Source organism: Tribolium castaneum, chromosome 3, assembly GCF_031307605.1.
Source record: "Tribolium castaneum strain GA2 chromosome 3, icTriCast1.1, whole genome shotgun sequence".
In the NCBI taxonomy this organism is placed as follows: Eukaryota; Metazoa; Arthropoda; class Insecta; order Coleoptera; family Tenebrionidae; genus Tribolium; species Tribolium castaneum.
The window spans coordinates 16,520,764-16,543,863 of record NC_087396.1 but is presented as its reverse complement, the minus strand read 5'-3'; the positions used below and the strand labels follow the sequence as shown (position 1 = coordinate 16,543,863).

General features: G+C 37.0%; 5 protein-coding genes across 7 annotated transcripts; 2 read left to right on the top strand and 3 right to left on the bottom strand.

Annotated features, from left to right (window-relative positions):
• Positions 1–2,472: 2,472 nt before the first annotated feature.
• LOC103313622 (hypothetical protein) lies at positions 2,473–5,105 on the top strand. Of its 2 annotated transcripts, XR_010333357.1 has the most exons (3): positions 2,473–2,760; positions 2,810–4,889; positions 4,939–5,105. XR_010333357.1 is itself a non-coding variant. In XM_008197370.3 (2 exons), exons 1-2 carry the CDS (start codon positions 2,628–2,630, stop codon positions 3,700–3,702), a joined length of 1,026 nt encoding a protein of 341 aa, XP_008195592.2. In that variant the 5' UTR covers positions 2,473–2,627; the 3' UTR covers positions 3,703–5,105. The 2 variants fall into 2 exon arrangements, 1 of the variants encoding a protein (XP_008195592.2); XM_008197370.3 differs by having other exon boundaries at positions 2,810–5,105.
• Positions 5,106–5,259: 154 nt separating this feature from the next.
• On the bottom strand, positions 5,260–6,139 carry LOC103313625 (uncharacterized). The gene is made up of 4 exons (XM_015981962.2): positions 5,920–6,139; positions 5,679–5,874; positions 5,480–5,633; positions 5,260–5,433 (listed from the first exon to the last, which is right to left on the bottom strand). The coding sequence occupies exons 1-4, from the start codon at positions 6,137–6,139 to the stop codon at positions 5,278–5,280; spliced, it is 726 nt and encodes a 241-aa protein (XP_015837448.1). The 3' UTR covers positions 5,260–5,277.
• Positions 6,131–9,829, bottom strand: LOC103313624 (uncharacterized protein). The gene is made up of 5 exons (XM_008197371.3): positions 9,118–9,829; positions 8,025–8,524; positions 6,820–7,216; positions 6,532–6,773; positions 6,131–6,482 (listed from the first exon to the last, which is right to left on the bottom strand). Exons 1-5 carry the CDS (start codon positions 9,601–9,603, stop codon positions 6,209–6,211), a joined length of 1,899 nt encoding a protein of 632 aa, XP_008195593.1. The 5' UTR covers positions 9,604–9,829; the 3' UTR covers positions 6,131–6,208.
• Positions 9,830–10,129: 300 nt separating this feature from the next.
• On the top strand, positions 10,130–11,266 carry Fkbp12 (FK506-binding protein 12kD). Its single transcript, XM_964470.5, has 4 exons — positions 10,130–10,277; positions 10,339–10,385; positions 10,555–10,715; positions 10,954–11,266. Exons 2-4 carry the CDS (start codon positions 10,349–10,351, stop codon positions 11,080–11,082), a joined length of 327 nt encoding a protein of 108 aa, XP_969563.1. The 5' UTR covers positions 10,130–10,277; positions 10,339–10,348; the 3' UTR covers positions 11,083–11,266.
• stmA (stambha A) lies at positions 11,257–22,635 on the bottom strand. Of its 2 annotated transcripts, none has more exons than XM_015981961.2 (7): positions 22,231–22,635; positions 21,602–21,957; positions 17,455–18,503; positions 12,690–13,161; positions 12,438–12,638; positions 11,567–11,725; positions 11,257–11,519 (listed from the first exon to the last, which is right to left on the bottom strand). In XM_015981961.2, the coding sequence occupies exons 1-7, from the start codon at positions 22,313–22,315 to the stop codon at positions 11,385–11,387; spliced, it is 2,457 nt and encodes an 818-aa protein (XP_015837447.2). In that variant the 5' UTR covers positions 22,316–22,635; the 3' UTR covers positions 11,257–11,384. The 2 variants fall into 2 exon arrangements, with proteins under 2 accessions (XP_015837447.2, XP_008195596.2); XM_008197374.3 differs by lacking the exon at positions 22,231–22,635 and adding an exon at positions 22,028–22,169.
• Between the last annotated feature and the right edge of the window lie 465 nt (positions 22,636–23,100).

Genomic DNA, 23,100 nt, shown 5'->3' with positions numbered 1-23,100 from the left:
GCCGCTGAAGGATGGAACAGCCTTGAAAAGTTTCTGAGAAAAGTTTTAAGTCGTTTGCGCAAGTGCGACGTATCTTGATGTGCTGTCGATCGTTCCGTCTTGTTCTGATATGTCTGTCTGAAAGAGATAAACAGATGGAGGTGATGACGCCCGGATCGGTCATGCGCACAGAATAACAGGTTTTACAGAAACGCATCTATCCTTGTCCCGATAGAGCGAAAATGTCACTAGCACATCTATTGTGGCCAGCGCGTACTAAGTGTTATCGCGGGCGATTTGAATTGCCCGTAGTTAACTTTTCTTTTAAAGTGATTGCATTTTTCGTATTGTTTGTAAATATTCACAACAATAGTTGCTAATAACACTTTCTGATGTTAGACAACTATTGTTGCTGAATATTTACAAAGAATACGAAAAATAAAATATGAGAACAAATAAAGACAATAAACTTGTAATAAAAATTTATTATCACTAGTCCAATATACACGATACGATAACTATAAACTAATCATTGATCCATCAAATTATTTATATTCCCACAATAAAAAAGTTCAAAAAAGCACACACACGAAAAAAACCACAAAACAGTACTAATTTCACATAAAACAAAGCCGAAGGCGAACACCAAACAAACCAAGCACAAAATGGCGATTGGCACAATGGCAACTGTCACAGGTCCACTGTTAATTTCTGCCGATATTATAGATAGCTTCGCTAAAATTGACTATACGTGTGTGCGACATCTGCGATGGCAAGCCGAACTACAGTCGATTTTGAATTTGGCGCCTATACTTGGTTTGGTGCATTTAGGTTTCACCACCCTGGTCATGCGAAACGAGAAAGGAAGAAAAAATGGTGGCAAAACTTTTGGATTTAACCGAACAACGGTTTGACCGCGGGCTATCCCACAAAAACACTCCCAAAACTCCCCCGTTTCGCACCCCCGAACGAAATTTTTAGAAACAAATCGAACACGGAGGCGATTTGCCCGGAACTGACGCAATTTTCACGAGAAATCAACGATTTTGCACCGGAATCGGCGAAAATTCTGATCTGGCGTACAGCGCACGAACCGATACGATATTATTCACTCACAACAAAAACTTCCGGTTGAGGTTAGCTTTCCCAACGGCGGGGGCGTTCCGAGGGGATTTTTTACCGGTTTTTCCGAAGAAAACTTTTGATAAATAAAGCGGGAAATGACAACGGAGGTTACCCAATCTGTTACAGCGATTGGTTGCTAAGGAACATCATTTGTTGCTGGATTAAAGATGGAGTCACGTGATGCAGCCACAAGCTGATTGGTGGCTCCACAAGGGCGCGGGTTTTAAATTAATACCTCTTGTAGAAAATTTTCATTATTACTTTAAAATAACGAGTTTCGTATACTATGACACCACACGGTTCCCTTTCCAATGAAGCTTAATGCTCCTGCTTCGGGTAAAATTCATTCAATTGTGAACTTTTTTAATTGCTAAAAATACAGACGGATTTTTTCACATTCATCATCAAAATAAACTTTTTTGATAATTATAGGAAACTATTTCGGTATATTTTGATTAGATTTTTTATTTATATTAGAAAAAAATATTCTAATTAAAATTTACCTAAATAAGATAATTAATTATTTAAATTATGACACTAATTGGTGAAGGTAAGGTGAGTTTTTTCAAAATTAAACGAACAGTTTTGTTATTTTGCTATCATTATTTTGTCGCATATGATAACATGAATAACACGTTTAAAATAACAAGTTTTAATTTAACTTTTTAATTAAGTGCAATTATAAGTAATTAGGTATTGGTAAATTAATTAAATTACGAAAATAACTGGTCTGCTCTAATTAATATTCACTCTACTTTCATTCTGAGTTACCTAATTCAATACCACGAAAACGGTATAACGGAAAATCAAAAAATGACAAATTGAAACTCTTCTCTTATAAATTGCGATTGGCCATGTTACACTTGTATCGTTTTTTATTGATTCTCGCACGTTCCACGAGAGCAATTTTATTGTCCCGACCCTGAAAAGCAATTAATTTAGATAATTAAGCGAAACGTATCCAATTTGAGATTTAACTCGATTTTATTTAACCAAAAATGGAACCAAACTAGTCGAATCTGAAGACAATAGAATCCAGTTGATTACAATCAATTAACTTTTACAGCTATGCTTTATTAATTACAATTTTTGAATTGTTAAAAAACTGATTATCATTATTCACAAAAACCACTCCTCAACAAAACCCCACAACCATTCCCACAGCTAAATTAATTTTTTTTTTCATTTCCCATTGATTTCAAGGTCCACAAAACATGGTTAATAAAGTTAATTACAATAAAGTAAATAAATGGGAGGAGATAAATTACTAATTATCAGTGCGACAGAGATGCCACGATAGGATTAGCATTTGTTGGAGAGAGACGCAGAACGCCGCCATTCCTTAATTTAATGGAATCTAATTAACTTGGCGTAGTATCGACGAAATTGCAATCAGTACGTGCGGTGAACGCCGAAAGAGCGTCATGGGACCACAAATCCTCCCAAAATCGCTCTAAAAACCCGAATTTTTCCATTTTTGCTCGAATTTCTCGTAATTACTAAAACTAACCTCAAAATTAGTCATGGATCATGCCAGATTTATTAGTGTTGTCAAGCAGTTCCCCCAGGTGTGGGACCGAAATTGCGCTACTTTCAGGGAGCAAAACCTGAAAAGTGAAGCTTGGGAGAGAATCGGCGAAATTATGAATTGTCCAGGTACGGCTCTGTAATTAATTAATTACTTAATTAACGAACGTTTTGCTAGCTTCGTCCTGTAAAGACACGTTCAAGAGTCTTCGGGAGAAGTACGTGAGAGAAAGGGAAAAACAGGCCATGTATGCGGACAAGTACATGCCCTGGCAGCACCTGGAGAGCCTGTCTTTCCTGGACCCCCATATTATCCTCAGAAAGCAGTCGCTGAACTACGACAGTGACATGTCGAAGCTGCCCCTCGATGAGACGAAGATGAACATGACGGACGAGCCATTTTTCGTCCAACTGGCGGAAAATTACAGCGATTTTGACAAGACTTTGATCGCGTTGGTGCGCAAGGCGAGCCCCATTTGGGACCGCAAGAGCAACGGTTACCCCAGCAAGCAGGTGAAGTACCAGCTGTGGCGGGGTATAGCCCAGGCCATGAACAAGGATATTAACGTCTGCATGATGCGCTGGAAGGGGCTCAGGGAGAAGTACATCCGCCAGAAAAATAAGTACCAAGAGGGGGAGGGCAAGTGGGAGTTTCTGGATGACATGTCGTTCCTGGACAAGGTGATCCAATACCGGCGCAAGAACTGCGAACCGGATATGAGCTTTCGCCCCCAGAGTGGCCCCGCAGAGGGGTTCCCGTTTCACAATGACATGTACGACGACAATTCGATGAACTCGTCGTCAAACGATTTTATACCAACTGTTAAAAGTGAGGATTTTGGATGTGATATGCAGGATAGTTCCTACGATTCCGGGACGGCCAGTTCCGGAAGGAAGAGGTCAGCGAGTGATAATAGCGAGTCGTCCTACGAAAAGAGGGAAAAAGTCGAAGAGATTCAGAAAAGTCCCGAAGCTATGTTTGGGGAACTGGTGGCAGCGATGCTTGCGAAAAAGACTGAAAGGGACAAAAATATAGCCATGATCGAAATCATGAAGGTGTTGACCAAATGAAGGATCTCAGAGGGTATATTTTCTCGGAATAGTGTTTGGATATTATTTTTTTATACATACAGGCTGTCCCAACAAGCCGAAAGAGCTCCATAACTTGTTTATTATTAGAGATATTGATTTTTTCTTTTTTTAGATTAGAGATGCTTTTCTGCTGCATATGTTTAAAGTACTGCGGTATATATACAAGATGTTCCAATATAAAAAACACTAATGTTGTTTTTTTCAAATGGAACGCCTAAATTTTATTACATTTTTGGACGTAGCTTTTGCAGCTGCTTAGTTTTTCAAATTTGTTTTTTTACGAAAAATCGTAGAAAGATAGGACTTTCACCACTGTAGAGGGAATAATTTAAACTTAATTTAGTAATTGTTAAGCGCACTGCAATTAGGAACGTAGAAAAGGTAAGAAGTTTGTTAAAAGTTAAATATGTAACTTGAAAAAGTTAAATGGAACACTCTATTTTTTGTTCTTGCTTCTCAAGATTATTAAATTGTCTATCTAATAAAAACATACAATTTCAAATGCCTAAAAAGATATTTGATTTTAAAAATAAATTTCAGCAACAATACACATTATGCATGAGCATTGTTGTTATCGTGGTACACCATACCATAACTACCAAGGACCATTTATTGCAGTTCATAAGAGGATTTAAAAATTCGGCAAAAATATTAAAATTTTTGTTATTTTACTGTAATAACTAAGGGTAACATTAAATGTTTAAAGTTAAATATCTTTTGAATGATCAACAAGACACTTAACAGTGAATGTTTTTAGAAAAAAAGGTCTTTTAGATGCAAAAATAAAAAATTAGGTGTTCTATTTAAAATTTTTAAGTTATTCAACTTCAAAAAACCTCTTAATTTTTTTATTTTCGTGATTGCAGTAAGCTAAAGAAATTACATCCTTTGAGTTTAAACTTTTTTATTTAAAGTTGTGAAAGTCCTGCTTTTCTAAGATTTCTAGATGTTATCACTTTTTTTAAAACGTGTTGTCAAAAAATTAAACAATTTCAAAAACAGCAAAATCGATCAATAACAAGTTAACTTTAAAACCATCAGTGTTAAAAGCTACATACCAAAATGCAAAAAATATAGGCTGTTCTATTTAAAAACTATAAGCCTGTGTTGTAGCTGATTTCGGAAACATCCAGTGTACTTGAAAATAATTTTAGGTAACTCAGGAGGTTAGTATCTGCGGCCTTCGTTAAAAAAGATTAATTTTCTAACATTTAGAGGTCAGTGGACTTTTTCACATCGTTGGGACAGCCTGTATGTAATTAGCGCGATCATGTAATGACTGAATGTCGTAACTGTGTAAGTATTTCTGAGTGTACCAATTGAGTTTTTTATTTTGTTATGAATATAAATATTTTAGTTATAAATATACCGTAAATGTTAAATTGCTAAATGTTTAATCCTGTATCAGAATGAATAAGAGGGTGATTGAAATTCTCGCCAGTTAACGCACTGGCAGCGATAAAACTTCCCGATTATTAAATGCTCTCATTAACATACTTGCTGATGCGATAGTGACTCAAAAAAAGATTTGTCATGTCCCATTATGAAGCGAATTTAATTAGTTTCGGAGTGACATTTGCATGTCTTTACTTTGACATTATACTGAAGCGATTCTCGACTCTTTCGCATCGTCTCTTTTACATATTTCGTGTCTTGTTCCTCTTTTTGTTTATTCACGTAGATATCAATTCCAGGACCCTCGTTCTTACACTGAAAGAATGACCGGAATTGCTTGCATTTATAATTTATTCAATACTTCATTTAGTCTGATAACATCCACGTGTTTGAAACAACTGCTGTCTTGCACCTTGTTGTAGTTCTTAATACAGCAGCAAAAAGCGCAGATGTACACACATGCGGCCAAAGGATACGCCAGGAAGAAAATCAGATTTAAACAAAATTCGGTTCTCCTGGAAAAACCGAGTCAAGTCGGAACCAACACAGTTCGTGTTTACTTCGGCAAAACTCGGACACTTCGTTCGTGTGTGTCGGGGTGGATCGGCCATCCCCCGATGTCATACACCACCGATCTTCTCTCAAGTTCTTTCTCTTGGTATTGGTTCAAAGGTCGCGGCAGTTCAATCAAAAGGCCCAGACCGTACATACCTATCTTGTCCCAGCAACACAACCCCAGCAGTCCCTTAAGCATACCTACAAGCCGCATAAATCGCAACACTTGGGTAAAATATCACTAACCCAAGAAAATCAGAAAAAACAAAAGCCCAGAAATGAATATCACTGAAAGACTAAAGTTACTATCGTCCATCGACGGCAGGATAGGCGCGCTAATAACGCTAGGGCTAGACGCCGAACTTTGCCCATGCACCCTACAATGGCGATCAATGCGTCCACGTTCCAACAAACCCATGTAAAAACCCTCCACCCCAGGCAACAAAAACACAAAAAATGACATCATCAAAACTTTAATACGTCAATGTCAAAAATACAAGTAATTCTATGAGAAAAAAAAAGATCCTTAATCGAGTTACCAACGCCTGCCCCCACCACGGCCGCGACCGGGGGGCCTTGAAGCGTCCTTCTTTTCCTTCCAGGAAGCGTAGCGATCTGCCATTTTGTACAGTTCCTCTGGGACGTACTGCTGTGCCTCTTCCAAAATGGCAATTAGTTCCTTGGCTTGGGCCCAATCGCCCCGCGTGAAGTAACTAATCGACTTCCCGGATTTTCCGGCACGGCCAGTCCTGCCAACCCTATGCACATACTCTTCTATGTTCCTTGGAAAATCGTAATTGATGACATGACTAAGAAAAAAAACTGTTAACCGTCCAGTGGTTTAAGTTAAATGCTTACGTGATATCATCAATGTCTAAACCTCGTGAGGCGACATCTGTCGCAATGAGTATTTGAACTGTGCCATCGGCAATATCAAGTAGAGCTTGCTCTCGATCGCTTTGATCGCGATCACCGTGGATTGTCTGACACTGGAGCCCTGCCAAAGTCAACTCCGTCGATAACTCATCAGCGCGTGCCTTCTTCCCACAGAAAGCAATCACTTTTTCAGACGGGTCCAGATTTGTGGCGAAATTCATAAACTGGAAATCAATGAGCCGAGTTGCATAAGTATTTTGAGCTACCAACCGTTCTAAACTTCTCCTGGTCGTCATCAGGGATAATTTCTATGATCTGGGTTACAGTATGAGTGGCAGCCAGATCCAAAGTCCCCACATAAATCTGTATGGGGTCAACCATGTACGACTGGGCCAGTCTTCGAACCCCTGGCGGCCATGTCGCACTTGTCATCACAGTCTGTCTCGTGGGTCTAATACTATACATCACCTTACGTATTTGGGGCTCAAAACCCATGTCTAACATACGGTCGGCCTCGTCGAGGACCACGTATGTGACATATTTGACCTCCAAATGGCCGGCTTCGGCCAAATCGTTGAGTCTGCCGGGCGTAGCGATCACTATGTCGACTCCGTCAGTAAGCACTTTGATTTGCTCGCGACGGTTACCGCCCCCGTAAATGCAAACCCTAAACGGGGCAAAATTTCATTGAGAAAAAAACAACTTGAAGGGTAAAGGCTGTTCTAGTAGATTTTTAATACATAGTGTTCAAAAATGGTAGTTCATCAAGTTACCTATGAATTTTAAACTTGATGTGCCACGTACGAATACCTTAAGGGTAGGAATGAAACGTCCCCGTCCTTGTAGTTCCGTTATTTTTTTCTGTTTCTTATGAAAATTTTAGTCGTCATTCTTTCTCAGTCTATCAAGAGTACAAGAGGCATTTTTCTGAATTCAGAAAATCCTGCGATTTTTTTATCTAGTTTCGTCTTCTAAGTTATAATCTTCCGTAGTGCCGTGTAATTTAAATTGTGAATAATGCTATCATAAGTGATATATCCGTCAAAACATAACTGTTATTAATAATACGAGTGCGCAAACAAGCTAAAGTCCGAGGGCTGTCGTTATGCAACGAGCGTATGTATGCGAGTATCTGTTGTTCAATTTTTTTTTTGTTGGAACATTTTAATTTAAAACACGTTGCTATAGGAAGTGTGTTTTAAAATAGTGAAAACACGTTGCTATCGGAAACGTTTTTTAAAATAGTGTTTATAATCTAGGATTTAGATATTAAAAAGAAGGCTTTAAAATGTTTCCAACAAAATAATAAAACACAAATGGTAACAAACCATAAACTTTGCCGAAAAATGCAAAAAAATAGTAAAAAGCTAGGTCGAAGATTTGACAGAAAAGACAATACTGAGAAATTACAATGAACAACCATTTTCGAACATTCTGTAAAAACGCTAGAACGCCTTCTAGGGGACTATAATTACGCTGTGATCCCCTTATATTCGTATTTCTTGACCTCTTTGTCGATCTGAAGGGCGAGTTCTCGGGTTGGAGCCATGACCAAGACTGCAGGGCCCCCACGCTCCGACTTCTTGATGTTTTGACCGTCGATGTGAATCAATGCAGGTAACAGAAAAGCTAAGGTTTTTCCGGTTCCAGTTTGAGCGATCCCGATCAAGTCTTCTCCGCTCAGTAAAACCGGCCAAGCTTGGCTCTGGATAGGCGAAGGTCTGGTAAATCCTGCCTTTTTCATTTCTTCCAGGATTTCAGGATATTTGTGAAACGCATGCTCAAAAGTTACAACTGGTTTCGGGACTGGTTTGCTATTTTCAGTTTTGAAAGTTCGCTCCACCACGATGTTGTTACTTTCGAGACGGAAGGCTTCAACTTCGTCTTCAGTCATGGCAGTGACTTCAGGATGCTCGAAATAGAATTCCTTCTTGATGGGGGGTAAGGCGGCCCACTTCTCAGCTTCCAACTCGTCCTGCAAACAAAATCAATGTAATTGTAAATCAATAACGAATTTTTCGTAATTCCTTATTTAATAAATTGTTTAGCAAATTTGCTTGTATACTGTAAAAACCAAAGTTAAGTATTGTAACTCTGACATCAAGGACTCCTTGGAAAAGGCGATGACAAATTTGGATTTCATATAAAAAAGTGCCTGAAAAATGTCCTATTTAAAAACTCTAATTCTTTTGGATTTCGCTTAAAAAAATAAAAACGAAAATTACAAGTTTTTAAAAGTGACATAAAATTTTCTTTCACCATAAAAATGCCCTAATCTAACCGACCTAGTATGTCTTGTAATAACAGAGATCTCCATGGGGGAGCTCGAAAAACAGACACCTGTAGAAATGCCAAAGTCGCATTTTTTCTAAAAAATAGTTATAAATATTATTCATGCACTTCAAAAAATGAATAGCTAGTGTTATTTGTAGTTTCAATGAGAGACCTAATCGTTAATAACTATTTTAAATTTTTATAAACCTTATTTAAAAAAATAATTTGGTAAAATGCGACGTTGGCATTTCATAGTAAGCTATGAAATGGCATCAGTTGTCAAGGCCAACTTACACACTTGGCAAAAACGGCCCTCCAGTCAACAATTTTGGGTTCTTCTTGGGGTTCGTCCAGCTGGGGCGGAGGCTCTTCCTCCTTCACCTCCCTCACATAACTGTCTCTCTCAATCGTCAACTCCCGTATCAAACTTTCAGCCTTTGAGACAGCATCGTTGGTCCCCGAAAGCCTAATAAAAGTCTCATCCCCTTCAGTCTCTTTTGTAATATTAATTTTGGCCCCAGATTCGAATTGCAGATCATTGACTTTCGAACCGCCCCTTCCAATAATCTTCCCAACAAATTTTGACGGCACTTTAATCATAGTCGCGTCATCGTTGCCCCCACGTCGGGGGCCGCCGCGATTGCCTCCTCTGTAACCGTTGTTCCGTCTATCGTCTCGGGGACGCCGCGGCTGCGAATTGTCGCGCCAGTTAGAGTAGTCGCTACTGTTCGTGAAAACCTGCGTCTGGACGGGGCTATCATTGTTCCAATCGTCCCACATTTTAATTGTTTTTTTCCGAAACAGAAAAAATCGGCAAGCTTGGGCAGGTTCGGGAAATGGAATGTGGTGCGCGGTTCGCTGGGGTTGGTAGTGCACCCCAAATAGGGTGGAAATCGGTTACAAAGTTTTCACTTGTTGGAAACCGGAAAATTAAAAAAACACGTTCGAATGACGAAAAACGTCAAAGAGAGCGGAAAATGCCGCGGGGTGGCGCCACCTACGCAACGGTTGTGGTGCGCGTGCGCCTTGTTTTTTCAAAAATTTGAATTTGAAATAAAAAAAATTATGAACGATGATGGAAATGTGTCACAAAAATTTTTAGAAAATCAAATATTAAAGTACAAAATTGGGTTTTGCGTTTTTTAGTAAAAGGAGTAAAAATATCTGACCGGATTCTATAAACCATTGACGAAAAATCAACAGTTACAGAGGAATTATAATGATTGTAAGACGCTTTTATTAACACATCTGGTGTCTTTCCTAAGTCCTGTAAAATCGTTATTCCAATGCGGATCTGTCAAAATCCGAATTTTTTCCGGCGCGTCTCTGCAATTGGTAGCCTTGCACGTGCGCGCTAACTTGATTACGTCACTTTTCCCTGCCGCCATTTGTTTTCAGTCTCTCTCACGAAGGCGTTTCTTTGCATTTAATTTTGTAAATAGTCGTAATTTAAGGTAAAAACACCTGAAATGACCCATTTTTCTCTTAAACTACATTTTTTCCATCTTTCCGCAGCTTATCCGTCATGGGCGTCCAAGTCGATACAATCTCACCCGGCGATGGTAAGTTATCGAATCATTTATCACAAAGTAATAAATTATCACTTGCCAACCCATTACCGTCGCTAATCGCACCAAAAAAGCCGCAAATTAGTGTCATTAGCGCGTGGGTTCGGTTATCAAGCCGCTAATGGGGCGACCTTGAACTGATCAATCTTTGGGGCTGCCGTAGGTCAAACCTTCCCAAAGACCGGTCAAACCGTCGTCGTTCACTATACGGGTACTCTAGAAAATGGCACAAAATTCGACTCCTCACGGGACAGAGGTGTGCCCTTCAAGTTCAGAATTGGAAAGGGCGAAGTCATCAAGGGCTGGGACGAAGGAGTAGCGCAAGTGAGTATAGTGGGAGGCCAGAAAGTGGGAAAATTCTACTGTAAACAGTGGAAAAAACCGATCGCGCGTGTCACTACACAAGCTGTCCCAGAAATTAGTACAATTGGATAGTTGAATGATGTTAACAATCCTTGCGCTCTGACTCCTTTGATGTTGCTACTTTACTACTGATTGTGCTAGCATTTGATGTATTTAGTGTTTGGAGGGCTGTTTTTAAAGGGGACAATATTTTTTGCAGTTGAGTGTGGGTCAAAGGGCGAAGTTGACGTGTTCCCCTGACTACGCTTATGGGTCTCGTGGTCATCCAGGCATCATCCCGCCAAACTCCACTTTGATTTTCGACGTAGAACTTCTCAAAGTCGAATAAAGCTGCAAATTAGTCAAAAATCTCGTTTTCTTTGTTTTGCAGTATTCATCATTCTTTATTTTTTTACTTAATGAGTCAGAATTAGATTAACTTTCACTGCTACAACATAGAAGCTTTTCGCTGGTTACTTTGAAATGTATGTGTTGTGGTGTCCCAATAAAAAAAGAGTTCATGTCAGGAATAATCGTTTATTTTTTCACCTCTCAAACATCATTAGAACCTCTCTAGAAAAATACGTAACATACTTATAAACTTTCCATAAACAATAACAGACACTAAGGAGTATTGCTAAGCGGAAAAATTCAATAGAAGAACAACTCGGGGAAATTTTGTTCATACGCTGGTTTCTCGATTTTCTTTTCTTCGGTCGGGTTGCGTCGGTCGTTCGCACTGAGGGACTTGAAAATTTCATTCAACTTATTCTGTAATACATCATGCTGGAAAAAACATGTTTTTTTAAATTCAATGCAATGTTTCGGCTCACTTTGGGCTGAGTCCGCCTGACAAGTTCCGAAAAAGTGGCTGTCCGGAAAGTGTCACTCAATTGTTTGCGCCGGCGCGCTTCCGCCTCTTTCCGAGTTTCCGCCGATTCGGTCAATACTTTCTTCATACTTTCAAAAGTTAACTCCTCTTCGACCATTTTCTATTACAAAATTAACAAAACATGAAAACGAATATTTTCAAATGTTTGGTTATAGAAATAAAAACTGACTGGTAGGATTATTAAAACTGAACTAAATACTTGTTTACAAACAACTAATTACTTGAAACCCAACCTTGACAGATAATGTTTGTCCCAAGATTATAGGTATCATTATTCATTACACAGACAAACGATAACTTTCGTTAAGGGAATTCTTTCACACCGCGAATTAACCATAATTTGCGGCTTTTTCATTGGACAACATAAGGTTACCTCTTCAATATATTTTTACGAAAAAAATATATATGATACAACTCAATACGATTAAAAGTCCTTGGACAAAAAGAGCAAAAATTGCTCATTTTTGTAATGACATTTTACCTTCCAAGTTATTTATTTTTACAAAGAAAATATTCAAGAGAACTAATTTAAGGTGTTGTGATTATGATATTAAAATTTGAAGTTGGTTAATTACAGATTGATTGCTTTTTTTTTAAAAAAGTATAAAAAATCAATACATAGTAGTATTTAAATGCCAAAAATAAAAATAAATTATTTTCTGAGCCGAACATAAAAGCATAAAAGTTTGTTCACATGTAAACTAATGCAAATAAGTTAGACAGAAATTGTGACTTCGTCTAAATGGATGAATCACCTTTTAAGTCAGTTTTTACCAAAAATTTCTCGCACACCAAGCTGACAAATTAATTACCCTCTGAACTCCAGGACTACTGGAAACGCTATCGACCTCTGGCGGCGCATTAATATCAATAACACTGCCTCTAGCCGTCTCGATCCAGCTGTTCCTCTGTCCTCCAATCACAACCCCCGGCCCTCCAGCCCCATACGGCGACGTTTGAGCCAACCTTGACGGATCTATCCCTCCACTCTTGAGATTCTCACACACAGCCATCTAAACAAACAATCAGTAGCCAAAATGCCCGCTTTTCGCCTGATGACTCACTTGATCGACCAAAAGATGCGGCACTTTATTCGCCACTTCGCTGTCTTGGGGGTAGTGCACCATCAAGTCGGGCAGTAAATGCGGCGCCTCTTGCGTCCTCGCCTCCACGATCTGATTAGCGTACTCCAACAATGGGGGAATAGTCACCACGCTGGGGATGAGGACCAGAAGACTGATCACCAAAGCGTGGAGATTGAATTTTTGCGGCGTGGAGAGGGTCGTGCTGTTCAAGGCAAGACTTTGGATCCCTAAGACTAACTGCAATAAGTCGATAACCGTCTCCGCGCTCGCCAGTTCGACGCATAACAATGCCAGCGTCGTGTAGACCGCCTCCACGTTGTCGGGCGTGTTGGAGTCCATCTGGAGAGTGGTGTAGAGAGCGTCGTAAATGATGGGGCCGTGTTTGTTGATGAAAATTAGGTCGGGGCGAGACGATTTCTCCAATACGAGGTTTAGTTTGCTCACGTTCACTCTGGGGGAGGAAAAATAAGGGGACTTTGAGATGATTTATCCGCTTATGTGGGTCAAGTGGGTCGATAAGTCTCGCATCAAAACATTAAATAAAGTGGCAAAGTTCCAAAATCGATGCAAAAGTGCGGCAATTAGGGAAATGGGCTTTCGCCGCATTTTACATTAGTAAGTTTCAAGGGTATTGGAAAATCAACTTTTCCAAGCCTGTCGAAAAATTTGAGCTGAAAACTACGGAGGATTATATCTTAGGAGACGAAACGAAATAACCGCAAGATTTTCGGAACTTAAAAAAATTGTGCCGCAATTTGAAGAGAACTAAATTTTCTTTAAAAAAGTTCCCAAGACCAGATCTCTGTCGTCAACGGTTTAGCCTCCAAAGACGCTCACGCGACGAATGCGTTTAGTTTTACCGGTGGTCAAACTACGGAAAGTTAATTTACAGAGTGTTTGTGAATTGCGCTCACAAAATTTAACACTAAGAGACAACAAATTCCGTATTCAAAAAAATTTTTCCCATTTTTCCTCCCACGATTTTCACGAGCCGTTCAGTGTCTCTCCTTGTTAGGTGCAAGTAAAATATCAATGGAAATAAATTGCATTGAACGTTGACCGTGAACGTTTTTATGCACAAAAAAGGGATAACTTTATGCCCCAAAAAAATTATCAGTTGTTCGTCAGTAGCAATTACCCTTTCGAGTGAATTGACGTGTCAGTTTGAAATTAAATCATTATGACCAATTATTCAATCGCCGAATTTAGTGATTTCCAGATTTAAATCCGTGTGATTTTTTTATCGATTCACGTGAAACAACTAGTGTTCAAATTGTGTTCCAAGTAATAATGCCTAGGAGCTGACCGTTTCTGTTTTGCCAGCAGCATCATTTAGAAATTACGAGGGGATATGTGCAAGACCGCAAGCTTTCCTACCCTGAAGGGTTCAAGCGTGCATTGCGACCGAAGGGCCACATTTTGAGCAATTTTTATAATGGTACTACTGGCCCACTAACATTGACACTGATAAGTTTTTTTTTGTCTTTATGCTGTTTACGTTCCATAGTTTTTTTTTGTTTGAATAATGGAAATATCGTACTCGTATCTACACATAGGCGGAGACGGGGTTTCACTGTTTTTAGCCTCAATTTATTTTTAATTTTAACTCAGAAATGACATGTTTTCGGCAAAAATTGGAGAGAGAAAAGTCGTTCCTTTTGGCGAGGTCTATTAGTGGTTAAAATTTGTGAGCGCAATCCACAAACAGCCTGTATACCTAAATTGTGGAAGACAGAAAAATGGTGTCGCTGTCTTTTTTACAGGAAATTTAATTCCCTACAACTTTGTTCCTTACATTTTTTTTGTATTTTCAACCGTATTCCCAAGGTTTTGATAAATATGCGACAGTGTGCAAAGAATTCTCGCTTAGAATTATTAATTTGCGTTCCACTTTTATATATATTTATACTTTTATATACAGGGTGCTGAAAAACTGGCGCACCAACTCAGTGGTATGTTGTTGTAAAGCACGTGTAGATCACGGGAAAAATCTTGAAAAAATTTCTAAATCCATATTTAAAAAAATTTGGAGCTACAAACTTATTTTGTTAACTTCTTCAGTTTTCATTATTTTTTTAATGTTTTTATGTTTCACACTAAGTAATCGTTCCCGAATACAACGCTGAATAATTATTTTTAAATTTCCTATCAGACTTTAGCAGTTTTTTTAATTTAAAAAAATTGAGATTTACTAAAAAATCACAGTTTGTAAATGTGGCAACACTGGGAATTATTTCCTAGGAAACCGTTTCAAAAATAATTTATTTTTATTCGGAAGTAAAATTACCGTTGGGGGCGCCACTGAGCTAGGTCGAAAACAGTAACCATAAATGGCGGGAAAATGTTTATTCGGATATTTTGAGCGTTGTACGAATTTTGGGGCTTCACAATTATTGCATTGCCTATGCGAAATGATTATTGTATCTTTGATGCAAGAAACTTATGTTGACAAATGAGAGATGACGAGCATAGAATAACACTTTTATAGAAGCGGAACATAATGGTTGGCAATGAATTCCTAGCTGGAGCCATCTAGCCGCATCATCACGTACTAAAAATGGCGCGAATTAAATAATTCCGATTACTTTGTATTTTTAAAATTTTTGCTCACGTCAAAATGATGTCAAAACCTTATCAAATACAATTATTGTGAAAATTTTCTAATTGTATTTGAAAAGGTGGATGCACAGACAGCACAAATGGAAGAATTGTACCCAACATGACACGATCTAAATACATTTAATATTAAAGATATTTATTAAATCCATTAAGTTTACAAAACTAATAGTCGTCACCGCATCGATGATAAAGACATACTTGCAATCAGCCAAACTGGCACCTTATGTTTGCAACTTCTGTCTATGGGAATCTCCTCACAGTGTAACTCACTTGCGGTTCGGTCTCAAAAAACTCACTTTTGGGAAAAACGCACCTATCTACGAAAACCTTCTGGAGCTCATTACTACGTTATATTCTTGGAGATCATGTTGTTCCTAACCGATAGTAGGCAATAGTCTAACCCAAACACGACACCTAGAACCACTATTTTAATAAAACTTTGAAAAATTAACGTTATATTATAAAAAATAAACTCAAATTTTGCTGACGTTTGTGAAATTTTTACTTGTCAGCCGCGCATCGGTACCACGTTTTTCTTCAATAATATGAAATTTTAAATCCGCCAATAGGATTTCTTTTTCCCGTAAAACACTAAGGCCATCTATCCGCATCATCAGTAAAACCTATTTCAGTGAGGGTTCGATTTGGCTATATCAGTTCGGGATGCCTGATGACGAGGAAAACACGAATAACGAATGACTGTTTGGTTCACTTTCTTTATTGGAAAATTATTACAAAGACATTGAAAAACCTACCTTTTGGCATAATTTACGTTTAAATGTATCAGCAGTTGTTAATCTTTATTGTAGTTTTGTAGATTTACCGCAGCATTTCATGATTTTTTTAGTGGAAAATTCTAACCTAAAATTCATAACACTTCACTAATTTATTGGTTTCTTGAGCCAAACTTTGTGTTCGCTGTGATCCATTACTTGTAATCTTTAATTAGACAACTGTTTGATAACACTTTGTAATCAAACTTTAAATATTTTTCACTTTTTATCCACTTTCAAGTTCCAACAATAAACACATTATACCATGAAAAACTACAGAACCAAAGTCAACGCTAGTATTTACCACCACGTACTTTTAAAGTAATTCTTTCTATTGTAAGTAATTAACACTAAACACGCAAAATTGTTGAACAATTCATTAAATGTCAATTAAATGTGGCATTACGAAAATTTGTTTACTGTTTTCGACATAGTTCAAAAGTCATCACCAGAGGGCGTCTAGTTAATTTTATTTCCGAATTGTTGATCAAATTCTATTGCGATCACGACTGTTAGACAACGTTGCCACATATCATTTGTTTGAAATTCGTAATTTATCAATAACTTTAATACAAAGAATTTTTTTACTATTTTCACCTTTATATGTAAGCAGTTCTCTACACACACCATTGAGTTGGTGCGCCGGTTTTTGGGCACCCGGTATATTTTTACGAACGCTGCCAATACGGTTGAATATCCAAAAAAAGTGTAAGGAACAAAGTTGTAGAGAATTACACTTTCTACAAAAAAGCCTGCGACACCATATTTCTATCTTCAACGGTTTAGGTATAATTTAACTTTCCAATACTTGACCACTGGCTAAATGAAGTACATCCGTCAGTTGAGCGTCTTTGAACGACTTTTGGGCCTAAATAGTTGAAGATAGGGATATGGTCTCGAAGATTTTTTTTGAAGGAAATTTAATTCTCTACAACTTTCTTCCTAACATTTTTCTTGCATCTATAACCATATTCGCAGCGTTTTAAAAAATACGGGGCAAAGTATAAAAGTAAATGTTTGAATTTTTTTAAATATTGTTTACGATAACATTTTTGTATCCTATTGAGAATTTAATGATCTTATCTCTGTATGTATTTTTCTTTGCTATAATATGTTAACCGTTATACAAATACAAGCATTTTTTTAAATTCACTGCTCTGAAAATTTAGACGGTAATAGAACTGCGCTCTCTTGCGACATTAAGGGAACTAAGGAGGACGAGAACGTTTATTTATTTATACCTCGTTTCATATCCTGATCTTTAGATATCCGTACTAAAAACGCAACGGAGGAAGATGGGTATAGAAAAAATACATTATGCTCTTATGGGCCTATTATTATTTATTACTTACGTCGGTTTGGTCAACTTCTCCAAATTTTGGTGCCTGTCCAGCAGCGTGTGCAGAATCTTCTGCACCAGAAGCCTCATTTCGGGATCCGGCGCCAGCGACATCCTCAACAAAGGTTCCAAAAACGAAACCGGAAACGTCGAATTCAAATGAATCGTTTGGTACTTGGTACCAACTTTCAACAAACTCTTCAATAAAATACTTTGCAACAAATTATCGGCGGGGGTATGATTGTCAACAAGCGGAAACGGAATCTTGCTCATAATAAACATCATGATTTCAATTTTCTGATAATCGGGTAAATGATTAGCGAATTCACCCAACGCATTGATTAATGCATCCTGATATTGCTTTTCTTCAGTCATACTTGTGCCATGCTTGACTGAATCTCTCAAGTGGCACAACAACGAATTAATTATCTCGAGTACCATCGGACCCACGCTTTCGCCAGCCGCTATGGCAATAATTTTCGATAAAACCCCCGAAATACTCGTTCGGATAATCGGACTAGACTTGGCATTGTCGTCCAAATGGGCCACTAGCGTCTCCACGACCGTGTAAGAATACTGGGCTTGGATCGAAAACATTATTATCCTAAATGTGTGGATGGCGAATTCGTTATTATTCGGATTATCCTCGGGTGCCCACAGTTTATGCAAATCGAAATGTTTCAAAACCGGCTTAAGAACGGCTCGAATGTGTCCGAAAGAGGCCCGTCCGACGAGTTCCCGAAGACAGGTCTCGGCAAGCATTGGTGGGTCGGTTTGGTCTTCGGGAATGACCTCTTTGGCTTCGTTATTAAGAAAACGAGCGTTTTGCATATTGAACAATAAGCTAGGGACGATTTTGTCCATGTGGACCGGTTCCCAGATGTTTTCGACGAGGTCGTCAGAGACGGTCTTTCGGACCACGGCTTGGAGACCTTTAATACCGGCAATTCGGATTTGATCGCCTTCGCTACTGTGGCACATGGCGGAGAATTTACTTACGAAGAAATCGTAACGCCGGTGGTAGGAAGGAGTGTCTTCTTCGATGTTGGCGAATTTTACAAACTGAGAATAAACATTTTCAGTATACACAATTCGTATACGTGTCTCTATTAATTAAATAATAAATGTACTGCATTTTACTTTTGAAGATAATAATTTTATCCAGTTAATATAAGTTAATAAGTATCCAGTTTTGGTAGCATTTTTTTCGATAATGGGCAGTATTTATTTAAAACATGAGTATAAAATAAAATAAAAGCATTTGCTTAGTATGAATAACCTCTTGCTTTTACTTCGGAGTATATGCTTTAATTTTTCGGAAAATATGCTCTTAAAATAAATCGATATAGTAAAGTTTTCAATGTTATAATTTTTAAAAAGAATACTATTTCTTTCAATTACAATTGTAGCTACTAAATAACATGTTAAATGTCGTGACGTATAATCTACTCCTCGAAAAAGATGATTATCAAAATTCATGCTGTTCTTCAATATTATTTTTGTCGTCATTTTCCTTATCACCTTCGTCGAAATCCGATCATCACAATCATCATCACCCAATATTATATAAAACAAAGCAACAAATAATTATTCAATGAATTTCCATTACGGTCCTTCTCACGTTTCGTTGTTCTCAGGCAAAAAATACCTGGCCAAAGCAGCAAGATTTTCTCGTTCAAAACGATATAAAATCTTGAAATCTTTTCCTAAGGGTTCACGAATTTGTTTGTGTTTCTTACCCTTAGTTGCACCATCGTTTTGAGTTTGACGGTGTTTTTCTTTTAAAAAGTGATGTCTGTACTGATTAACATCAACAATTTTGAAGTAAATGCTCAATGAAAAAACAATTTCTTTGTTTTATTAATTTTGTTTTGAGTAAAACCTCGACGTTGAAGCAAATACTCGTCCAATATGCTTTCAAATTTAGTAAAACTTTATACTTTTCTTTTATTTTTAATCATACATTTTAGAGCCTTTGCTTGCAAAATTGTAAGTAAAAGCATTTACTCAATTTTATTTACACGGCCCAATGTTTTAAATATTGTTTTTGTGCAATGATTTAATAAAGATTTTATGCCGCATACACTTCACTGTTTTTTCATTAAATATTTTTCAGTAAAATCGATTTTTTTTAATCTTTTCGAATATGAATGGCAAGTCATAGTTTGAGTTAAATCCGGGTAATTATAGTTTTTATTTTTATAAAATCATTAAATTTGATTCAATAAGAAAATGTTTGTTGTAATTACTTGTTTTAATTTAAAGTTTACTTTTTACATAGAAACAAATCTCGATGTGGTAAAAACACATGTCAAAATTTCGCTTTCTTTAAAAAAAATTTCACCATAATATGTATACCTCACAAGAATGATAAATGAATAATCGGTTCAAACTACATAATTCACAGTAAATATGTATATACAGGGCTTTCATTTCAAAACTGGACAGTTTGTATAACTTTTTAATTTAAGTAAATGTATTTTCAAGCAAAAACTGGTCGATCAGTATTGCGAAGGAAAGTTCAAAATTAACATAAGTCACTTTTTATGTTTCATTTCCTTACCGCTAGTTATCTTTGCTTTAAATTTTTTAACTGTACCTCCTACTTTATTAAATGTTTTTGGAAAAATATTGAAAATCCTATCTAACTCCATAAGAAAAATAATGTGTCTAATTGGTTTCGAGTTATTAGAGATGATTTATGTCTGAAATTTAAGATCTCAATAATCTTCGATTTTACGCCCATTTAATTTACATAAAAAAACAAGTTGATTAGTATTTCAAGAGATGAAAAGCAACATTTAATGCATTTTAGGTTTTCATTTTCTTTACTACTACTCAGTGTCACTCAGAGTATTATTTTTTCAATTATATCCGGCGAAACATGACTTTTTTAACAGAATAAAATATATCATTGATATTCTGTATTAGGTTTAATTCGTCGCTAAAAATATTCCTTTTATAATATTTACACGCAAAGTTGGATTTAAGTTTCTATTTTAAAAACATGCAAGTTTATTGATCGAGCATTTTTTATTTTTACTTGTCCTTCTTATAGTAATTTTAATAAACGATTTATTGATCATAAATTGATGCTTCTGTGCTTTAAAAATTTCGGGCTCTAATAAAATAAAAAATGTCTTTTTTCACGAAAATGGATATTTATTAGGTGTTAATATGTTAATTATGAGAGCATAATAAAAACGAAATAAATGTTTTAAATTTGAGTGCGAAAAGCAAACATTGTGATGTATTTTTTAACACTAGTGTTAAAGTGTTAAAAATAACAGTATTGTCGTAGCAAGTCGTACACTAGTACGACTTGAAAACTTATTGAAATCACTTAAAATTTTCGTTTGACGCCTATGCTTTATTGGAAAACATCTTGTATGAAATACGATGCAAAATGGCTGTTGTGCAAGTCTAGTGCAAAGAACACACTCATTTTACAACTTGTTGCATAAATTGCTATTTTGAACAAATGAAACGGATTAGAAATAGTAACAGTATTATATTGAATGAGGACATAAATAATTAAGGGTTTAATACTTTACGTAATTAATTGTTCGACATTTAAGGTCATAAAAACTGTAATAATACTAAATTCCAGTTAATTTTATCGACGTTCTACATTCATTATCTAATGCAATGAGCAGTACAAAATGTATTGCCAATAAAAACTGGGTCTTTACTTACTATTGATCGACTAAGTAATGAACTGGACTAAGATCAAAAAATTAAATCAATCAGCTATATCCCATTTCAGTTCATTATAGAATTTTGCAACAGCACATTTGCATTTTTTTTGATGAAATGGAGCAAAAATTGAGAGTTTCTGGTGGGTTTTCTTAGTTCAAAGTGTGTCGCTGGGATTTAGTTTAACACAGAATTCTTTTCTTATACAAAAACTCTCAATTTGTGCTTTATTTTTCACTCCAAAAAATTCAAATGCGCCGTTGCAATTCTACTATGAACTGAAGTGGGATACAGTTATGTCATAGTTAGTATAACAAAATCAAATTGTGTAGAATTGCAAAAACGTGGAAGAGTATGTCGACATATTTTGTTTTACCACTGTTGCATAATTTATGTGTAAAATGATATATGCTATTCGGGGCCCCAATTTTATGGGGTTGTGTTAATTTTTATTGCCTTCTTACCGACTGAGTCGCCAAGATTTGCAGCTCAGGCTCAGTAGATTCAAGCAACTTCTGCACCATTTTCAGAAAGCTTTCGACGAACAAATTCAAGGCGGGTGCATGGCAAGCCAACAGCAGCTGATCCATAGCTTCCATTGCGATAATAACAAACCCATATCTCCTCCTGTAAATGTCCCTCGCCGCTCTCTGATACATATACTCCCCAATTCTGTCAAGCTTTTCTGGCGAGCTGAGGGCGTAGAATGTGAGTTTTTCCATGTTGTTTTTAACCAAGCCATCTTGGGGGTACACGGGGAAAATATTATCGACGAATCTCTTATACCTCGGCCGGAAAGCACTGCAACAGCCGCAGCAGCCTGGAACCAAACAGTCAATGATGAAACTCATCGCGACTGATAAGGAAATGATAAGAAACGAGAGTCTTACCGAAGCACATTATATGCGTGTTTATCTATAGTAAAAAGTAAAAATTGATTGAAATATGGGTATGTTATTGACAAGTGTCAACAGCTGTCAAAGTGGCGGCATCTACGAGTGGCGATTTGAATGAGTGTGAGGTCAATTGGTTGCATAATGACCGCTAAATTTGTAATTTTTTTTTAATCGAGTTGAGTATTTGGGGTACTTACAGCCCGGGTCCGTGCATTTCTGGGCAAAAGTATCCAAGACTTCGGCAATTTCAATCCCGTCAAAGCAACACTTAATGAACGACATTTTTACAAACTTGATTATTCAAAAAACTGCTCAAAAAATTCACTGGAACAACTTGTTTAGCAACATATTTTGTGGACCTTGCGTTGTTAAAGCTAACATTAAGGTGGGTAATTAAGGATGCGAAGGTTGTAGCTTTATGACTGGCGGTTTTCTTTTAATTAAATTACTGCTATTATGATGTGTATTAGAACGAAACGTTTAATTAGAGCAAAGTTGATCCCATACATGATGGAAACTTGTTTGATTTAATCGACTCGAGACGTCGAGACGCCGAAAAGACATCACGACTCTCACACTACGTCCACTACTAAATCCTTTTTCCCTTCTTTTTGGGACTCGCGCATGACGAAAAGGGCTTATTATCGCATGCTCAGAAAGATTTTCACATGGAAATTACGTAAGTGAAAATTGCTCGCGCTTGGAAAAGCTATTTACATTCTGATTAAGGCTAAAAACACAAGGCGCTCTGATAAGAATAAACAATGTAGACTTTTTTATTCAAAGTTGCGTTGCTGTTTACGCTGTAAAGAATTGACCTTTGCACAACGAATTTTAGGTCAGTCGTTTACTGAGAAGTGTTACTCCCTTAATTGTGAGTTATTGATGCTGGAATTATTGATTTTAGTTAAATTTAGCTCTAAAATGGTCTATGCGTTAACTTTAATTCCTAACGCCGGCGCCGGTCAAACTAATTTAATTTTTGACGAACAATAAATTGATTTCATTCCAAAGTTTTTTATTTATTTAAAATCTGTTGCGTCTACCTCAGCACAAACCTCAGTAAT

Excerpts from the sequence above, each read along its gene's own strand:
- LOC103313622 (XM_008197370.3), top strand. The coding sequence starts at position 2,628 with ATGGATCATGCCAGATTTATTAGTGTTGTCAAGCAGTTCCCCCAGGTG. Across the intron at positions 2,761-2,809 it reads CGAAATTATGAATTGTCCAG|CTTCGTCCTGTAAAGACACG; the intron begins GTACGGCTCTGT and ends ACGTTTTGCTAG.
- stmA (XM_015981961.2), bottom strand. The coding sequence starts at position 22,315 with ATGTCGTTCATTAAGTGTTGCTTTGACGGGATTGAAATTGCCGAAGTC. Across the intron at positions 18,504-21,601 it reads AAATCTTGGCGACTCAGTCG|TTTGTAAAATTCGCCAACAT; the intron begins GTAAGAAGGCAA and ends GTTTATTCTCAG. Across the intron at positions 12,639-12,689 it reads CGCATCTTTTGGTCGATCAA|ATGGCTGTGTGTGAGAATCT; the intron begins GTGAGTCATCAG and ends TTGTTTGTTTAG.
- LOC103313625 (XM_015981962.2), bottom strand. The coding sequence starts at position 6,139 with ATGATGTCATTTTTTGTGTTTTTGTTGCCTGGGGTGGAGGGTTTTTAC. Across the intron at positions 5,634-5,678 it reads AGTGTCCGAGTTTTGCCGAA|GAGAACCGAATTTTGTTTAA; the intron begins GTAAACACGAAC and ends CGGTTTTTCCAG. Across the intron at positions 5,434-5,479 it reads ATGTTATCAGACTAAATGAA|TGTAAGAACGAGGGTCCTGG; the intron begins GTATTGAATAAA and ends TCATTCTTTCAG.
- Fkbp12 (XM_964470.5), top strand. The coding sequence starts at position 10,349 with ATGGGCGTCCAAGTCGATACAATCTCACCCGGCGATG. Across the intron at positions 10,386-10,554 it reads TACAATCTCACCCGGCGATG|GTCAAACCTTCCCAAAGACC; the intron begins GTAAGTTATCGA and ends GGGCTGCCGTAG. Across the intron at positions 10,716-10,953 it reads GGGACGAAGGAGTAGCGCAA|TTGAGTGTGGGTCAAAGGGC; the intron begins GTGAGTATAGTG and ends TATTTTTTGCAG.
- LOC103313624 (XM_008197371.3), bottom strand. The coding sequence starts at position 9,603 with ATGTGGGACGATTGGAACAATGATAGCCCCGTCCAGACGCAGGTTTTC. Across the intron at positions 7,217-8,024 it reads GAATATAAGGGGATCACAGC|GGTTTGCATTTACGGGGGCG; the intron begins GTAATTATAGTC and ends TGCCCCGTTTAG. Across the intron at positions 6,774-6,819 it reads ACCAGGAGAAGTTTAGAACG|TTTATGAATTTCGCCACAAA; the intron begins GTTGGTAGCTCA and ends ATTGATTTCCAG.